This window comes from Netta rufina (genome assembly GCF_964035555.1).
Source record: "Netta rufina genome assembly, chromosome: 1".
NCBI classification, from domain to species: domain Eukaryota; kingdom Metazoa; phylum Chordata; class Aves; order Anseriformes; family Anatidae; genus Netta; species Netta rufina.
Genome location: NC_140123.1, coordinates 156,362,363 through 156,382,922, shown reverse-complemented (window position 1 = coordinate 156,382,922; position 20,560 = coordinate 156,362,363). Strand labels below are relative to the sequence as shown.

The window sequence follows — 20,560 nt, the reverse complement described above, 5'->3', positions numbered from 1 at the left end:
TATTTTTTTTCTCTCAGTAGAACTGAACTGTCCTCTGTTTCCCAGATATTCCCTTACTTACTCTTTCTACGTTTCCTACATCTGTAGTTTCTTCTAATTCCCTGTTTAGACTTGCATATTAGGATTTTTAACTATTTAAAAAATTAATTCCTTAAATCATCTTGACTTCACCAAGTCATCATTATACCACATTTTCCAAGATGAGAATGATTTCTCTTGTGAATGTGCATCAAAAAAACTTCTATAAGGAAAAAAAAAATCTCAAATCTCTTTCTCTCCACCTTTCTTTTTAAATATTTCTCTGCTAGAGAAAACATTTATAACTCTTCATTAGTGTCAGTCAACTTGGGAATCTCAGTTTATCTTTACTTGCCCTCAACATGTGATTTAAACAGCCTGTCCAGGCCCATAAATCATTTCCATTCACAACCGTGAGGCATCGGAAGGTAATGAAACAGTCAGTCAAATGGCAGGTTCATGAAAGCACAGATACATAAATCTATGTTTACCTCGACACTGAAACATAAAACTACCATCTCAACATATGGATATCACAAAAGCTATAATCACCAAACTGAAGGAGAAAAGCATTCTGCTGATGATCCTGCAATAGAAGGTACTGGAACACAATAAGGAACAGTCTGGTTAGAATTCTTATGCCTTGGGAACAGAAATAAAAGTGAGAATGAATATGCAATTCAAGTGCAAATCAAGAGAAATGCAATTCAAGATGTTCAAATTTTGTCATTAAATATATTAATTTGTTTGATTTTTTTTTTGGGGGGGGGGTCGGGGGCATTTTTTTTTTTTTTTTTTTTTTTTTACCCAAACCATAAAAGTATGTGTTTTAGAAGAAGGAGGATTCTGAAGGAAGTCAGCAAGACAATATTTCAAACAACAAACTGGTTCAAGATGCTAACTCAGTATCTCAACTTTGAATTTAGTTGTAGCAATTTCAGCTGCTTTGCCCCTATGACAGTTTGTTTATCAGCATTTCAGGTTATTAATGCTTGATAGAAAACTGATGACATTAATTTCTGTTATGTCAGCTCAAAAGACAATAAGCTCAAGCAAAACAGCAGGACAGAAGCATATTGAAAACACATTTAAAGTATAAAGCTGACACCGCAGATGAATTTCTCAGGTATTGTGAGTCCTCAGTGCCTCTTTCTCTGTCTCAAAATATATCTAGGGTGTTTTGGTTTCGTTTGGTTTGGTTTGTTCGTCAGGAAAGTGATGCTCAAGTGCTGTGTTCATCTGGTAAAAATTCTAAAATCCTGGAGACCAGCTGTGTTGCTGATGATAACAGGAAAACAACAACAACAACAACAAAGTAAGGGAAAAATAACAATTAACATAGTGAATCATTCCTAAGTAAGTAAAAGATTAAGCATTTTGCCTACTTTGCCTACTTTGCCTACTTGCCTACTTTAAACCCAATCTCCTTTAGCCATCCTGTGATATGTTTTTAGAAAATTGTGAGGTTGTACACTTTAAGGAAAACTTGAAAATCTAACTGAATGATATTCAAGAATTTACTGTTGTATAAAACTAAACAAAACCATAAGTAGCCACATGATTAGCTGAATCCAATGTTTATATATATATATATATATATACATATATATAGTGTGCAGCAAATCTACACCACATTTTCAAGGAGCTGCAAATCAGCAGAAACTTCCTGGACTTCTAAAGGCTAGGAAGGTATTTATGATTTAAAGATCTGGACCCTGTAAATGTGAAAGTGGCATTCTATATAGCCTCTACAGATGAGAACTAAATGTACTACTTTTTTTCTTGATGCTTTCACTCTTCAAAGCATATACCCCAGGGGATCAAGATTCTCAAATCACAGAATATTTTAAGTTTCTTCTCAATAGAATGACCTGAAGTACCATTTTTTCTTTTGAATATTTTTTTTTTTCTTTAAAGCCATTATATTTTGGGGATAACAAGATTCCATAACCCTTCTCCTGACAAAATAGAACCTGTTTCTATTATTGTAAAGCAAATACAGCAAATACACATACACATATACAATTAAAACAGAGTTCAGTTAAAACAAAATTGTAAACCTTTCTCATATATATGTGTAGATGTATAATTGTTTTAGTAAAATTCGTTTTGGATAAAATAAGCCAGAAGAAAACTATCTTCCCATCTTCCCTCGTACTCCTTCTTTCTTTTTATCTTCTTCTTTTATTTATTTATTTAATTAATTGTTTATTTATTTATTTATTTATTTAACTAGTATCCTAGTAAACAATCCTAGAATCCTACTAGAATCCTAGCAAACAGTGCAGTTTAGAAGTGCCACCACAGTGTGTCATGGGAGTTATGCTTTGGACACCTCCTGCTTGCTTTCACCTCTCAGCAGTGCATTCCCAGGACAGACTGCATCTTCCTCGTTTCTCTGATTACACATTTTCTCCAAATACCTAAGTTAATCAATTTTTCATTTGTCTCCAGTGAGCTATGAATATTTTAATTTAAGTTTCAGGATGTAATATATAGAATGGATATGGCTGAAAAGCCTAATAAAATCCTTTGTTGAGGATTGCATATTCATGAAATCCACTGTTCATCAGAGTAATCATGCTTTAAAATTCTGTTGTAAACTGATAAAATAGTTACAAAGTGCAAAATTATTGCTTTAATTATCTACAATTCCTGAAAGAGCAAAATAAAATTGATCAGAATTCAAAGGGTGAATGATGTTCAGATTTTCTCAGCAATTGTTCTTCAGTTTTCCCTGGAACATGGTAACCAAAGCCATTCAGTATATACCGCTATATTGCACTGCTTCAATTATATCACGTCAGTAGAAATTGGACTCTGTGCTGTGAAACTTGTGAAATCATTCTATTTTGTCTTTCCTGCCAGCTTCACAAATTTCTTAAATAATTGTGCTATTTCCTTTACCCGAGAGTCAGTTTCACTTTAACTAGTTATTTAGAAATCACATGGTCATAAAAAGATTTTGAGTTGAAAATACTGAGGAATATTTCCTCTGTGCACAGTAGAGAGGCAGCGTGTTATTATTACTGTAAATCAGTGAGATTATGCTGAGATCTTCAACTGGCCAGGTACAGGTTCTTCATAGGAAGAGGTTCCCTAACTACAAATAACCTTTCTGTTTTTATAAAAGGAAATCTCAGGAGTCATGGACAGTCTTCCACAGTTCTTCTACTAGAAGGAGAAAAGAGTGAGAATCACTGCATAATTTCGTAGAAGTGTTTCCCTTATTTGTTTGTTGTTTTTCCTTATCTTCTCTCTTCAGAAAATTTCACTAAGCAACACAAAAGAACTATTTTTTAACTTAAATTTATTATTCATATACAAGCTGTTTGGTTTCCCTATTTATGAGTACAGAATTTAAAAGCTGTTGCTAAATTTGATTGCCTTTGATTTAGGACTTATCTTCAGAACCAAAATATGAATTCAATGACCTGTGGTTTCAGTACTGTGCAAGCAAGCATGCGCATTCCAAATCTACACCCCTTCTGCAACTTCCAGCCCTTTAACCTATGAGAGATGGAAAACATCTAATTTGCACATCTGTGGACTGAAATTTGCATATAAAACATTTAAGAAATTTCTTGAAGATTGAAAAGCAGACATCCTAATAAAGAAAGACAAGGTAGTAATAAGAAGACATGTTACAACAGTAAACACAGACAACCAATCATTTACAACATACGCAAAAACATAACAGACAAAGAAAGAAAGCAGTCTTTCTGAAAAATAAAATCAGGCTTTGCATCTGAAGAATATTTGGCATTTGCACAACACCTTTCAATCTCAGTGTTTTACAAACATTAATTAACTAAAGCCATGTCTAAACTAGAATACATCTTAAGTATAAGTACTGCTCTGGAAAAGAATAAAGAAAAAAAAAAGTGTTTGTTGTCTGAAGCAGGGTATACCAGCCATGTGTGTACTGGTAAGGCTTATCACAGGGATTTCTGAAGACATGCAACCTTTACCCCAATTCCTTATCAAAATCATCCAGAGAAGAGCATTCTTCTGGCCAGGTGCCATGTTAGTAGTTCCACATCTGCAGTCATGATCCATATCATAAATGCATCAAGCCTTGGTTTAGTTATTCCTCTTTCACTCTCTCCCCTCTTCTCAATAGAAACATGTTACTGGCAAAAGAACAGTTGTGCTGTTTCACTGCAGGTAAACTAGGGAATTCAGCTATCACAGAGTGCTCACACCCCAGATTAACACAGTGATGTCAGCCATACCTTGTGCTACAGACATGATCTCAGCTTCAAACCACCCCCTGGTGCATTGATTAGTGCTGCTGGAGCCATGTTTAATTGAGACCCAGAGGGGACTGTTTTCTAATCACTAGATGATGTAGCCCCAATCCAGCAGACACCTTCATACATGTCTAATTTTAAGATGAGCAGCATGACTCAAATGCTAAAACACAAGCTTGTCTGTATTTGTAAATTTCATGTATCCACAGTGAGGAACACAAACTGTTGATTTAAACAGTGAGGCCTGGATTGCACCTCTTGATTTTAGTGAGATACTTCTGAAATACTTCAAACATTAACTGAACATATATTAACAGTACAACATTGAAAGTAGGTTTAAAAAGCATCATATTTACCTGGTGGTCCATTGTAATATTTCACAATGTTGGTTTATGGAAAACTAAAATTTTTGAAACTTGTGAATAAAATTTTAGAGCAAAACAGAAAATTTCAGTTTCTTTTCCTTTTGTTTCCATTGTTCCCAGCCTCCCCTGGATGAACAAGTGCTGCACTTGTAGTCACCGGTAACTGGTGAGACAGACTGATATCTTCTGTTAGGACCAACAATCACAGCTTTGCAGGGATCTACCTGCAACAGTCTCACTCCATAGGGCCATACCTTTACGAGCAATGTAAGGTGTTAGAAGTAAAGCTCTCTGCCCCTGTTTTCATGAATATCATCAAAGGAAAAATATTTGTTTATACAGAAAAGGTCCCTCTGCTGTGGGAACATCTGAGTCTTAATGCAGAAAGCATAATGTTAGATAGCATCACTATAGAGCTTAGGGGGATGTAGAAAGTGTGAAGGAGTTCAAAAACTGAACATCTGTGGCATTTTATCTGTGGCAAGTTTATACAGGTAGAGCAACTATAGGTAGTTCCTACTGTCTGCAGTCCAAAGCTGCAACAGGAGAATGTGTATCATGGACAGAGGCCTCAGTCAAAATGCCAGATGCATTTTATTAACCCCTTCTATAGGTTTTCAAATGTACAACTATTACTGACCTTAGTAGTGAACACAGGATAGCACTGACCAAGTTTACCGCTCTAAAAATCACTTCCAAAGTTTCTCAGAAATAGAAACATTAGGGATAATGATTTGGCCATTATTTACATATATATTTATAGTGAGTACTTCAGATATAAAGCTGACTTCATCAGGTAGTCAGTGCTGCGTTATTCTGTATATTTTCTTTTAGGTGGAATAGGGCTTGCAGTTGTGTTTGGAAATGCTTGAAGTGTGCAGACAATAGCATCATCACAGCATAGAGGCCTTGTACTAGAGATAGATTCAATACATGGTTCTGACTGTAATTTTCACTATGCAGGAGATAAGAGGAGAGGACACTTCTCTGCACGAGTAACAGTACAATGGTGCTAGATGTCATTCATGTTTGCAGCACTGAACTAGTAACTTTGTATATAAGCTTCAATGGTAGTAAGAGTTATATTAGCAACTTTGTGGATTTGGACCTGAGGGAATGCTAAGACAAAAGCATCAATATCTCTTTGTTAGATAAATATATTCCTTTTATAATGCTTGTCAGGACTTAGGATGCTAGCTGCCAGCAGGCTGGGGAAGAAGTCAATGGAGCTAATTCCTTTTATTCTTTAGAGGTGAGGTGCCTGGGCCTTGGGCAGTTTTCTTGCTGAAATAATAGTTAATAAATTAGCTGGGGAAAATACACACTAAAGTGATCACAAATTCATTGAGTTCAGGATTCTGTCAGGAGGAAGCAGGGCAATAAGTAAGATCACAGCTCTGGGCTTTGGGAGGTCTAACTGGCCTCTTCAGGCACCTTCTTGGAAGAATCCTGTGAGAACTGACCATAGAAGAAAGCTGGTTAATATTCAGGGATCACTTTTTCTGGACTCAAGAACGGTGCATCCCTATGATCAAGAAATCAAGCAGAGGGAGCAGGATATCTGCATGAATAAAGAGGGAACTCCTGAAAAAACTCAGACATAAGCAGCAGTTGTACAGGAGGTGAAAGCAGGGACAGGTTACCCGGGATGAACATAGGGATGTAGTCAGAGCAAGCAGAAATGTGAGGAGAACAGCCAAGTCCCATTTGGAATTAAATCTGTCTAGGGACATCAAAGACATCAAGAAATGCTTCTTCAAATTCATTAATAATAAAAGGAAATTTAGGGAAAATCTGTGCCTGTTACTGAATGGGGCAGGGACCCTGCTGACAGAGGACACAGAGAAGGCAGAGTTAGTGAATGCTTTCTTTGCTTCAGTCTTCACAGCCAAGGCCAGCCCTCAGGAATCCCTGACCCAGGATACCAGGGAGAAAATGTAGAGAAAGGAAGACTTTCATTTTGTTGAAGAGTATCAGTTAGAAATCATTTAGGGAAACTTGACATCCACAGATTCATGGGCCCTGATGGGATACATTCATGAGTGCTGAGAGAGCTGGCAGGTATAATTTCTAGGCCACTCTTGATCATCTTTGAAAGATCATGGTGATCAGGAGAGGAGCTTGGGTACTGAAAGAAAGTGCCACACCAGTCTTCAAAAAGGGCAAGAAGGAGGACCCAAAGAACTATGGAACAGTTGGCCTCACATCAGTCTCTGGAAAGCTGATAGAATAGCTCATTCTGAAGGCCATCTCTAAGCACATGGAAGACAAGAAGGTAATCAATAGTAGTCAGCATGGATTCACCAACGGGAAATTGTGCTCAACCAACCAGATTGCTTTCTATGATGGAAAAACAAGCTAAATAGATAAGGGGAGAGCATTGGATTATGTCAACTTGGACTTCAGCAAGGCTTTTGACATTGTCTCCCATGATATCCTCAAAGGCAAGATCAGGAAGTGCAGGCTGGATGAGTGGACAGTTAGATGGACTGAGAACTGGGTGAATGGTGGATCTTAGAGTTTTGTCATCAGTGGCACACAGTCTAGTTGGAGACCTGTAGCTCTTGGTGTCTCCCAGGGGTCAATACTGGGTCTGGTATGGTTTAAGTCTGGTATGGTTATTCATCAGTGACCTGGATGAAGGGACAGAGTGCCTCCTCAGCAAGTTCACTGATGACACAAAACTGGGAGTAGTTGCTGAAACCCCAGTGCGCTATGCTGCCATTCAGAAGGATCTCCACAGGCTGGAGAGCTGGGCAGAGAGGACCCTATTGAATTTCAACAAAGGCAAGTACAGGGTCCTGCACCTGGGGAGGAATAACCCCATGCACCAGTACAGGCTGGGGGCTGACCTGTCAGGAAGTAGCTCTGTGGAGGAAGACCTCGGGGACAAAAAGTTGACCACAAGAGAGCAATGTGCTCTTGTGTCCAAGATGGTCAATGTTATCATGGGTTGTATTAGGAAGAGCATTGCCAGCAGGTTGAGGGAGGTGATCTTTCCTCTCTACCTCCTCTCTTCCTCTCTACTGTGAGGCCTCACCTGGAGTGTCTTGTCCAGTTCTGGGCTCCCCAGTACGGGAGAGACATGGAGCTCCTGAAGCAAGTCCAGAAAAGGGCTACTAAAATGATTAAAGACCTGGAACATCTCTCATATAAGGAAAGACTGAGGGAGATGGGCCTGTTCAGTCTGAAGAAGAGAAGGCTCATAGGGATGTGATCAATGTGTTTGAGTATCTGAAGGGAGGGTGTCAAGAAGATGCAGCTAAATTCTTCTCAGTGGTGGTCATAGGACAAGAGGTAACGGGCACAAACTGAAACATGGGATATTCTGTCTGAACATAGGGAAAAACTTATTTACTGTGAGGGTGACAGAGCACTGGAACAGGTTGACCAGAGAGGTTGTGGAGTCTCATTTCCTGGAGATATTCAAAAGCCATCTGCACACAATCCTGGGTGATATGCTGTATGGAACTTTGCTTGAGCAGGGAGGTTGGACTAGAAGATCTCCCAAGGTCCCTTCCAACCTCAACCATTCTGTGATTCTGTGATTATGTGATCCCGTGATTCTGTGACTTTATGATTGACCAAGAAGCACAGAAGATTTCCACAGAAATGACCATTTACAAGGAGACAAGTCTGCTCCATTATGAGGAAATATACCCTGTTTCAATCCATGGTAACATCTTCAGAAAATGTATATCTTGACATACATATCTCTGCTACATAAAGTCTTTCTGCCTGGGGCTTCTTTTGGTATGTCAGATGCAAACATGCATCCCACATGGCTTTGTGCCATTTGAAAATCGTGGTATTAGCTGGTTTGCAATGCCATCTCTTAGTTTGAATTAGGTCACAAACATTCAGACATGTCAAATCTTCCTAAACTTGTCCTTAGAGGTGTATTTTCCTTATTGGATCTAATGCTAAATCTGTTAAAGAGCAAATACGGCTTAGATTTCTGAAGGACTTAGATAGTTTTCTATGTGTTATTAAATTTGAAATTGACCAAACCCTAGAAAATACAATATGAGATATTCTGCTCATTCCAGGGAGTAGTCTCAATAGGGTCTTCCCTTCCCTTCCCTTCCCTTCCCTTCCCTTCCCTTCCCTTCCCTTCCCTTCCCTTCCCTTCCCTTCCCTTCCCTTCCCTTCCCTTCCCTTCCCTTCCCTTCCCTTCCCTTCCCTTCCCTTCCCTTCCCTTCCCTTCCCTTCCCTTCCCTTCCCTTCCCTTCCCTTCCCTTCCCTCTTTCCCAGCTGGTCCTGTTTGTGCTGCTTTATTCTAAACTTAACACCAGGTTGATTCTTAATTTGATGTTCCATCTAATACATTTGCTTGCTAGCTAGGATGAAAGTAAGAAATTCTTTTAGATGTGGATTTCTGACCAGACTCATAAATTTATTTTATTTTTTATCTCTTAAAGGAGAAAAACATGCTTTATCCACTGTCCCAGAGACCAGTCTCTACTAACATATTTGCAGTTGTTCATTTGTGTAAAAAGGCCTTGATCAGACAAAACTCTCATTGGATTCAATGCTGAAGCTTAAAAAAAAAAAAAAGGACAAGTATCAATTTAGTTGTCTCCAAGTATTACATCATATGCAGACTCCAAATGTACTGAAAAATCTTTTATTCTTTTCTTTTTCTTTCCTTTTTTATTTTTTATTTTTCCTAAGAAATGGAGTGAGAGGAAGATTTAGAAGCTGTTTTAGCCTAGAATTTTCATATGTTGTCTATTAGAAGCTCTCTTATTCTTCATGGTATACTAATTTCGTTTAAAAGTAATTCATGAACTGACAGTGTGCCAGTATAGGATTGTGAAACAGCAGCTTTTTGCCACTATGAAATTATCAATGATATTTTCAATTCTCCCCTAGATCATACAGGATTGGAAGGTATAAATGTTTCTGTCCTGCATGAGAATAGACCACAGGGATGGATGTATTTTACTATTTAAGTAAGATCTGTGTATTTTCCATGTATGTCTGGTATCTAGCAAGGGAGAAAGCTTGTGTCTGACCCACATGTGAGCTGACATCTGGAGAAGATCTTTCTCCCTATGCAGAGAGACAAGAACAGGCATGCTGGAAATGTACATCAGGAAAACAATATCAAGGATTTTGGTGTAAAGTTGAAAAGTGATAGGCTTAATGGGTGCAGGTACTGACAGGATTTCAGGAACTGTCATTAAAGAATATAACTCCATCTGTAATGACTGAAGTAGTGTACACCTCCAGGGGGCATTTTTTTCGGATGTTTGTCTCTAAAATATGTTCTCATTCAGCATACAAGTGAACATTCAGAGGCTTGTTTCTTTCTGAAAAACATTTTCAATTGCAAAGATCAGTTCTATAGACTGTGAAATTTACTTAAATTACCTAAAAATGAGTTTCTCTTTCTAATATAAAATAATGCTCCTGAGTTGAATAATGAAATAACTGCTACAGCTCAATTGAGTAATATGTTTTTGAAATATCACAAGAAAAAAAAAAATATATATATATATATATGTATCCCTACAATGTGTTTATCTGAGGAATCAAACCTGGCCACGATCATGTCAACAGTTTATCTTCAATTCCACTGAGAATATGACACTGTTAGAAAAATAATAATAAAAGTAAATTAAATATAACATTCATACAAGGTAAACTATAGGTAGTCAGGACATGAGGATTCCTTAAGGCATGAGGATTCCTTACCTTTGAGATCAGGTGGATACATGGTCCTTGTCCTTCTTAAAGCATACATAGTTAAAAATTGGAGCGGGAGGAAGAGAAACAGTAAAGTTTGACAGACTGTGGTTTGAAAACTTTTATTCTATTGTGTAAAGACAGATCTTGGGAGAATTCTTACTGTTCTTAAACCTCAGAAAACCATTAAATATAAAATAAATAGGACATAAATGTTGCAGAGCAAAAGGCATATAGTTTTATAATTAATACCTTTATTAATCTCATAGAGGAGTGCAAAGTATATCATCATTAATGGAGATTTAAAGTAAGGAGGACTTCTCTCAGAGGGTGGTGAGGCACTAGAGCAGGTTGCCCAGAGAGGTTGTGGATGCCCCATCCCTGGAGGTGTTCAAGATCAGGTTAGATGAGGTTCTGAGAAACCTGGTCTAGTGGGTGGCATCCCTGCCCATGGCAGGGGGATTGGAATTTGACGATCTTTACGGTCCCTTCCAACCTGAGCCATTCTATGACTATGACTGTCCTGAGAACCATTCTCATAGATTCTTTCCATATTCCTTTGCATTATTGTTTAAAATCCTCCAAGCACTGAACGTAGTACTGCCTATTGCTTATCTAAAAATCCTATGCTCATCTTTTCTCATTTAGTGCTACAAAGACTGTCATTGCCCATCATTGGATGTGGGCAGCATAATAATGAGCCTTTTTTTTTAGAACATGAGGGTATGTTGTAGTATGTTATGAAAATTTAACATATATCTATTGAAAGAAAAAAAATGCTATATAGAAAAAGTTTATTTAAATTAATTTATAACTCTATATCTGTATCCCCCCACCAAAAAAAAAAAAAAAAAAAAAAAAAAAGTATTTTTAGCATATATTTAAATAAGAAAAAATGTGTGTGTATATGTGCCTTTTCTCTTCAAAATGTAAACTCTTCCAGGAATATGTTTTTTATATTATTTATTTATTTATTTATTTATTGTATCTGGTGTGTTTCCAACATACCTTTTGTGATGGATGCAATCTTAACTATGGGTCTGTGCTCAGATCCATTTTAGGTTTTCTGATAAGGCCTCTACATCAATTATCAACCCAGATATGGCAGTTTGGGATACAGTAGTTCACCCAAACTGCTCTATTTGATGTAGATGATACAATAGAGCAACTACTAAGTCATACACTTATATGCTTGAACCAAAGACTATAAGCACAAAACATTACTGTAGCATGCCATTTGAAGTGCTGTGAAAAGTAATTAAATATATTTCATAACATAAATTTAAAAATAAAAAAATAAAAATAATAAAACAATATTAGATCATTTAGCCGTGCCTGATGTTTCCATGATTTTTTCATGCAGTTCTGGATGAGTTGAGAATTTAATTCATGTCTCTTAGCACATTTTAATCAAAATTACAAAGTAGAGAAAAAGGATCTACAAGACTGGTGGAGAAAAGACACAAGAAAAGAGTAACTGTTTTGTTACATCCAATCATTAATAGAAGAGCTGCTTTACTGCATCACACCAAATGCTTTGCTAGCATCACATCCTGTCTCATTGATACTGGCAGATGTTTAGGGAAGAGTGCAAAACCAAGGCAAATACAAGGTAGGTTTTTTACTACCCACATCAGGTAATCAGCAGTTTAAGTATTTTTTGAGCTGAAAGCTTGTTTAGACCATTATATTTAATAGTCCCTACAATGGACAGAAAGATTTTCTTTCATATACCCTGATGCTGATGACAAACATTTACACCATTACAGTAAGAGTGGAAACACATAAGGGAGGAGAATGTTGTAAATGGAAAAATGGTAAATCCAATCTCAGGGCATTGTCTCAGTACCTAATGAAAGCAAGGACAGAAAGATTTGGGGCTGGATTAGGAATGTACTGACTGGAAGTCATGCAGAGACAAAGAATTTGTCTCCACATCTGGGGAGACTGAATGAGATGTGTGATTAGGAGCACTTGGGGCTGGTAGAATATAAAAAATAGTTTTGTATCTGAAATAACCTGCTTACAGAGGGACAAACTGCCTGTTTTGCTTACTGCTGTATTATAATGCAGGAAAATTCTTAAATGGAAGTCCTCTACAAAGGTCACAGTGGCTGAGGTGAAGTTTCAACTGGATCTAATCTGCAACTCAATAGTAACCTAAAGGTTTCCTGTACAAAGGGCTATGTACCCTAATGATTTTTGTGACTTATAGTGGCCATATAGTCCATGGTTTTGCATAACCTCTTTGAATTTATTCATATTTTTGTTCTCCATGGCATTTTTAAGTCAGAGGGTAGTTCTGTAAGTTAATTAAAAATGAAAATTATTAAAAAATACATTTTAATCTTGCTGATTTTTTTTTTCAGCAGGCCCTTGTACTTACACTGCAAGAAATCATTTTTTTCTATTTTTTTTTCTCATGACATTAGACTTCTCTCATTGTAATCAAACATTTGCCATTTTTCAGATTTAAAAGTTTTAACTCTAATTATTTTCTCATTGTATATTAAGCTATTCTTTATTTAAAAGTTCTCTCTGTCATTTGCTGTTCCCTCATGGTGCTATATAATTTTTGATATGGGATACCAGGGATACTGTAGGCTCAGAATGAATGGTTATAGTAGCTTTTCAGCTTCATTCTGGATTCCTTTCTGAATAACTGTTAACTGTCTCTCTCCTTTTCTTTCTTCTTAAAAAAAAAAATAGCTGAGGTCATCAACATGACCTTTACCTGACAGTTTATCATCACCCACCAGTCTTCTGCATCCCTCTTGAAAATCCTCTCAAGGAAGCTGAACAACTCAAATCCACAGCTTCTCTGAAGACACATCACTCAGTTCTCAGTTTCCTATGTTTTAACCAGTTAAATCACAGCACTGAGCTTTACTTCTTACCCTATTGGACTATTTTTTAAGTCTTATATTCATAAACTTGGCTGCACTTAAAGCAGACAGAAGTAGTTATGATGTTGTAAAACTATGTTGCTAGTGTACTAGGATCAGACTACATATGGTGATGTAGAGCGAGGAATGAGTAATTTATCTTGTTTCAAAGGGAGCCTTTGCTGCCTCCATTGAGCTGCTCACTGCTGCAGTCAGAATGAAATTACGCAACGTGGCTGAGTCAATCCAGCTTTTCAGGGTTGCTCAGACTGTCCTCCTCCCACATGGTCCTTTTTCTCTCCTGCCAATCCTGCCAATTGTTTGACACCCCAATAAGCCAATTTAACTAGCTAGCCCAGGAAAAAAAAAAAAAAAAAAAAAGTTTATTCACTTTTCTGTGTCACATCAACTTTCCATCCATTTAAGAAATTGAATGGTATAAACACAAAGCATGTTGACAACCAGACCTGGCACAAGGAAATGGTCATGAGTCTGCCTAGTGAGAGAGGAAAGAAGACAGCAAATCATTAGATTAGATGAAGCCATTTAACGTTAATCCACTCTTAACATGGGGTTTCACTGAGCTGCCAAGCTGTCCTACCACACAGCCAAAGGGGGAAGTCTTGTGCCTTCCCCCTGTTTCTGATTCTTTTTTTTCACTGTGTTTCCTCTCTTTCACTCTCCTAGTCCTGTTTCTGGTTCAACTCCTCCCTTGCACCAGCTTTGGAAATCACACCATCTGAATGCTCTTTTCTGATCCCGAGGTAAGCCAACTCACCTCACCAATCAGTCCAAAACAGATGGATCAAACTTTTGTTGCTGGGTTGGAATTTGAGTGAGTTACCTGCTTACCAGGAGATTGGATGAGAACCCAAACACTGTGTAAGGTAAGTGCTAGAATCAAGCAGTAGGTATGAGGGAAGAAAGGGAAGGGAAGAACAGTAGCACATCTGCTCCTTGTTGCATGCAAAAAATTAATTTAGCTCTTTGCATTCTGTGAAATTATACCCATAGACTGCTGTGGTTAAAGCTGGATTGCACATCTCTACGCTGCAGTATTTTTGTCAAAGGGATGAGCAAAATATTCCATGTGAGTTGCTTTGAAAGATGGCAAAAGAAACATTTAAATTTCTTAACGTTAAGGTTTCTGATCAAGCACCAAAGATTTGCATCCAGATTTATTATTCATCAAGCTTATCCAGGTGGGAAGTGATACTCTAAAATTTATAATTCCTTTTCTTTCTGCCTTAAATACCAGAGTGAATTGTTGACTAGTCTGTCTGATGATTTTAAGTCCAGTACGTACACAATTTATGGAGTGTTTTCAAAAACAAACAAACCAACAAACAAAAACAAGTCCTAGAAACTCTCTTGCATTCACTATTTCTTGTTGGGGGAAGATATTGTATAGAAGAATGATTTGGCTATGCTTAGCACCTCATGGGTGAAAAATGGGACATTACCAGCCATTTTAGAGAATCACTAGAAGGTGATTGTGCTCAAAAGTTGAGCTGTGGTTGGTTTTGGTGCCCCTATGGCTCGCTGGGAAGGGCCCAGGTCTGGAATGTTGGCCTGATATTCTTGGAAGAACAGAGCTGGAGTTTAAAAAAACTAAGGACATGTACATACAAATGCGGGTAGTTTGAGGCATTTTGGGAGTTTAAGGGCAAGCTAACTAAACTGTTGTGTCAACACTGCCTACAAAATTAACCTGTCCCTCCAACATGTTTTTCTACTATTTCCACTCTGTTGAGAATCTGGTTTATGTGCTGAAGAATGGAAGTTCATGTCCCTTCTATTGCATTTTCTTATGTTTCTGTATATGTGTTTGTATAAACTCACTAAGTCCTTTTGCTATCTAATACTTTTATTTTGGGTTCTATAGATTAATTGTACACCAAGTGAGACAGCATGTATTCTCTTCTTTATGGTTTACTAAATGTCTTCGGTCATTTTTTTATTTTTTTTTTCTTCCAAACAGCAATGTTCTTCTTTTTCTTAGGATTCTCTCCTTTATTGTTTTCTAAAACTTTATCATATACTCACTTGATGTTTTTCTGCTTTTGATTAGAGTAATTGTGAAATTGAATATACTGAGAACCTTCCCTCAGCTGAGGGGAAAATGTCTGCTTATTAGTGCTGGAGTCTTTCCTACAATTCTTTGCTTAGCTACATGAACGTAACACTGTGATTTACTTGCATAGAGGGATCCGGTTCCCACATTACATAGGTTTGGTTTAAAAGTATTTTGCATATTCTAGTAAAAGAAGAACAATTTACATCATATTTTCATATTTCAATAAATTAAAACTGTGAGGTGACTATTTATGAATAATAAAACCAGCTACATATATTGCTAGATTCCCATTTATTTTTGTAATTATGAGAAAAGTGAATATTATTCTGGAGATAAAGGTATTTTATTTTGCCTCTGCTGATAAAAATAGCTATTTGAATATTAATTGTTCTACAGGAAGTCTTACTGATTTGATTTTTATGCCAACTATGCCTTGAACTTCTCTTAGGGACTGAAAAACTTTCCCTATCCTTTAAATATGAGAAAATCCCCTCTTCGTGGCACATATAACCTGAGAAAGCAAAAGGAAAGACTTCTACAGACTTAATGGGTTTGGGCTTACGTTCATAATGCCAAAAGCAGACTGCTTAAAATCCCCCCCTGGCAGCAGGATAAGAAATCTGAAAGTTGTTTCATTTCTGCTTTCCTATTCTTGTATTATTTGGATGATTACACAAACAAGGCTTTTAAGAGTCTCTGGTCACTCTCTTTCTAGTCACAGCTCAGAGAATTTAGAAGCGTGGGACTGAACTGAAAATATGTGGAGCATTCCCAGCACTGCCAGTAATAGGTAACCCATGGAATGGGCCTTTGTTTTGTTTTCTTCAGGCTGCTGTGACTATCTGGACTAAGGGAGGAAAAGGGAATTTAGAAAAAGAAAAGTCTTTCTTTTTCAGATAAGTACTCAGTCTGGTAGACCACTATCCAGTCATACCCCACCCCTCCGAGTTAACAAAACAATTCCCTATTATGTTGACATTCTGTAAACCACATAAAGAATTTGCCCTGTAATAAGTGGGGGAAGGAGAGGGAGAGGAGATTTACATCTAATATATACCTGTTAAATTACCTGCAAAAAGTAGAAGGCTAGGGTAGGCTGTGCTGGAGGCTTCCTGTCCCAGGACCCTCAAACCACCTTTGGGGTGCAATGCCTCTTTCCCATGCTCCATTCCAAATTGTTGGGGGGAGAGGTAGGGAGGAAGGGGTAGTATTTTTCTTCTGAAACTTTTAAAAGTTTTCCCTTCTGAAACTTCACTACAAATCCCTTGTTCCCATGGGGTTCCAGCAGACAGGAACTGTAGTGTGTGTTCATTTCCCTCCTGCCAAACCAGCTCAAAAGAATAACACAAAAGGACCTGCAACATCCCAGTAAATCTGAATTTTTCGTGTTGCTGCCTCTTTTGCTCTCTGCTAGGCTATGCTTACAAAGTTGTCGAAGGTGCTTTTAGCCACACAAAGGTCTGCAAAGGCTGTCATGCAAACAGATAATTTACTTCAAAATCCAGGGAGGACAGAGGGGCCACAGAGGTCTAGGTTTTTCCCTTCATCTTCGCATTACTTGTCCAACACCTTTTAAAGAGGTACTGCTCCTTGATCTGAAAGGAAGGTTATTATGTACTGAGAACTGGTGTGGCAACTGTTGCTTGCCCTTCATTAACGACGGTGTTTAGCTGAACGACTTGACCTGAAGTGGCTGGAGCCTCCTGGGGAAAGTTTTCAATCCTTTTGTTGTGTGTTTTTATAGAGTTCCCCTTCTCTCCCATTTGCTGGCTGGTGCCCTTAGGGTGACGAAGCTGAAAGTTTAGCAAGTTCTGAGCATAACTTCATATCACAAAAGCAAGTGTGTGTTCCCCTCCCCCCCCCTCCCTCCCCCCCCCCCCTTTCTTTTTCCTGCTCCTAAACGCCTCCTTCAAGATTGCAGCTGGGCAGGACTCCAAAGGTGCAGCAGCAGCAGCAACAAGCCGGAGTTCAAAGTTAGCAGTAAATTGCACAACTTCCAGCTCATCGCTACGCTCAGTGACTATTAACAAGCTGGAAGGAGCTCAGGGAAAAAAATAGGGGAGAAGGGAACACCCTCGAATGGTTTGGGGATCGCTGATGTTATGCTTCTGCCGCTGGAATCATGGCTCCCTTTGGAAGGAATTTATTAAAAACCCGGCATAAAAACAGGTAAAGTGCGTGCATACGCGGAGGGAAAGGGATGGGGCTCAGGGATGATGGATTTTACACTTTTTTTTTTTTTTTTTTTTTTTTTTGGTTCTGGGGGAAGGATGTGTCGCTCCGGTCCCACGCAGCTGCTGGGAGCTGTAACTTCGGGGTTCACCTGCGAGCGGGAGTTGGGCCGGAGGCACCAAGTCGGCGTGTGTGGGGGAAGGGGCCCTTGTTCCCAATCTCCCCCCTCCTCTCCGACTCTTCCCCCTCTTGGCTCTGGCACATTTGAGTTCTGGGAAATATTTCCATTGAGGGGAACATAGATTTTCCTGACTTTGAACCTCTCTCGTGTTAACGAACGCAAAGATTTGAAGCCCCCCGTGTTAACAAGGTGAGGTTCGGCCGGGGCTGGGAGGCGAGACTGGCGGCCCTACTGTGCGGATCCTGCAGGCATTGAGGGTCGGGGCGACCTGGGGCCCCTAGTCCCCGCTGGGAAGAAACTCCCCGAGTTTCTCACGGGAGGGCTGCGGCGGGCCGAGCCGCGGGGCGCTGGCGTCTGTGCTCCTCCACTTTTGGTTTTCCCTTCCCTCCATGGGGTGAAAGCTGCAGCCCCTAAGCATCAACTCCGTCCCCTCGTTCGGCAGCAGATCCAAAATGGGCAGCGTGAAGGCTTTTTTTGTTAGCCTTTAGACTCAGCTGAACTCGAGTGCCTTTTTTTTTTTTTTTTCCTCTCTCTCTCTCTAGAAAAATGTCCTGGGTGACAGCTATGGTCTCTGGGTTGGCTCCTGCGAAGTTTCTTTAGAGGGACTTTGACCCTCACATTTTGCGTACTTCTACATGCCACAGTCATGAACTGTAAAAAGAATCATAATAAAAAAAAATAGTGTAGAGCAGAGTTATGTAATCGTTTTAAGTGGTAGGATGCCACTAAAGTTTTAAAGTTTGCTTGGAGTGAATATACTACTTTGGACACCATGGAAATAGTGGCTAAACCCGTTTTAGATAAAATTGAACAGAAAAACGGAAACAGCACTGAAATTTTGATTTGCTGAGTAACTCAAAACTCATTTATAATCTCTTCATTCTTCGACTGATGCTTGGACTGAAATTTAGGTCATATTTAAGAGTACATGGGGGTAAATCTTTTCCCATGCGAACATAACTGGGCCCTAAAAAGTCACATAAAAATATCTTGCTTTACTTCTAAGGGCAAGTTTTAACTTTTGAATTTCCCATTTGATATATTGAAGCTTATTCTTGGGATGGGATTTCATGAAAATATTAATATGTTATACAGAACATAAATCAGAAAGATTGTAGCAGTTGAGGTTCAAAAAGTAAGATACCATTTTAGAATTATTGATATCATAGGTTACTTAAACAAACATATTTTAATAGGTCTAGAAACAGAAATATTTTGAAGCACCTCAAATTGGGATCCACTCTATGTTTGAAGATTTGGAAAAGTGGATGTGAACTTTGACATGAAATTGCTTTTACATGAACCTGAAAATTTGTTCCCATTAAAATAGAAAATTTACTACTGCCATCAATTACCTGAATAACTGTGTTAAATCGCAAAGCATACTTCCATGCTTTTCAAGTGAATTTGTTTCTCTTTTGGAAACAAATATATCTTGAGACTAATTGCCTTAATCTCACTGTGTTTGCTAATGTGACATTCTGTTCCTCAGGAAAAGAAAGTCATAATCCAGAGCTTTTAAGAGGCAATAAAAATTAAAATACCAAAGGAACCATTGCTGTGAACATCTAGCACTTTCTTCTCCTTTCTTCTCATTTCCTGCCCCCCACCCCCAAAAAAAAGGAGGGTGGAGTGGGGAAGGAGGGAAAATGAATGTCTTTACTGGCAAGAAGGTATTGTGGCAGTATGAATAAGACGGGTCTGAAAGTCTTGTGACTACAGAAAAGGTGAGAGCTGAGGGGGATTAAATCAAGAAAAAAGCAAAATACATAATTATTGAAACTATTTTCTATTCAAATATTTGTTTTTTGGTGTATGTAAAGCTAACATGATACTGAATATTGAGAGCGAAACTTTGATTATCCAATTATTAATTGGATCTGTAATATGACCAAAGAACTGTGAAATAATCTTCATTGTAATATTTTCTTTGCCAACTCATTTGAAACCTTGAAAAGGAAGTCAAGTGAGCTTAAAATCAAAAGCAGTAGTTGGGGAGTTAGAACCTGTGGCTCATTTTCTTGCCTTAGTTTGCATACCTGTAATGAGGAACCAAAAAAAGACACACATATATATGTATATATTTAATCTGCTGCCTTGTTTATTAGGTCTAGTGCTTGTCCATAGCTTTGAGAAAATCAGTTGTAACAGAAAAAAAAAAATGTTGCATAAAGAAGGAGTACAGGAGGAGCAAGTGCTCTTCTCCCGCCCTTCTTCCCATTTTGCTTTTTCTCTGAAAGTATGTAATGACCATTAACTACATGCAAATATAATTGCTGGAGATAAACAAATGAGGAGTAATTCTCTGTTTACAGTAGGAGGACATAAAACTAAGTTAAATGGCTTAGTGAAGGCAGCTCGAACAAGAGCCAGAAGGAAAATGAAGGAGTTAGACTCATTTGCTCAGATAACAAGATGACACCTCTATAATTAGTGCTTCTCTTGCAGCATTGCCTGGAGGTCCCAGTACAGGATCAGGGCCCTGTTTTGCAGTAGACTCTTCACATCCAGGTCATAAAATGTCAGTCTCTGTCTCAAAGAACTCAGAGTTTAAGAAAGGGTTTACTCTAATTTTACCTGCATGTGTGAAGTATTTGAGCAGGAAACAGGGGTGATATTGGCTGTGATGTCATGAGCCTTTAGAGAAAGAAACTGAGATTAAACCTCAAAGGAAGACAAAACCCATGTTGAACTGCTTCCAGTATTTGGATCATCTGTTGGTGTTACTCTTTTTGGGCTGCTGAATTCTAGCTCAGTAGAGAGACAACACAAGTCCTTGGTTTAAGTCAGCCCTGATTAGATTTCAGAGGAGTAGGAGAGGGCCACTAGGAAAGTGGCCCCAGAATGTTTTTTCTTGGCCAGAGAGTGATATCTTGATATTTTTTTCCAAGAGTTGTAAGTTTTTATGCTATTCTTCA

At 38.3% G+C, this 20,560-nt stretch overlaps 1 protein-coding gene across 1 annotated transcript in view; it reads left to right on the top strand.

Moving 5' to 3' along the window:
* Positions 1-17,316: 17,316 nt before the first annotated feature.
* The window catches only part of RASSF9 (Ras association domain family member 9), a 30,779-nt gene continuing 27,535 nt past the window's right edge, over positions 17,317-20,560 (top strand). The window contains exon 1 of the mRNA XM_084296788.1: positions 17,317-17,458. Within this exon, the coding sequence (XP_084152914.1) occupies positions 17,412-17,458 (47 nt within the window). The 5' untranslated portion in view covers positions 17,317-17,411. The remainder of the gene's footprint in view (positions 17,459-20,560) is intronic.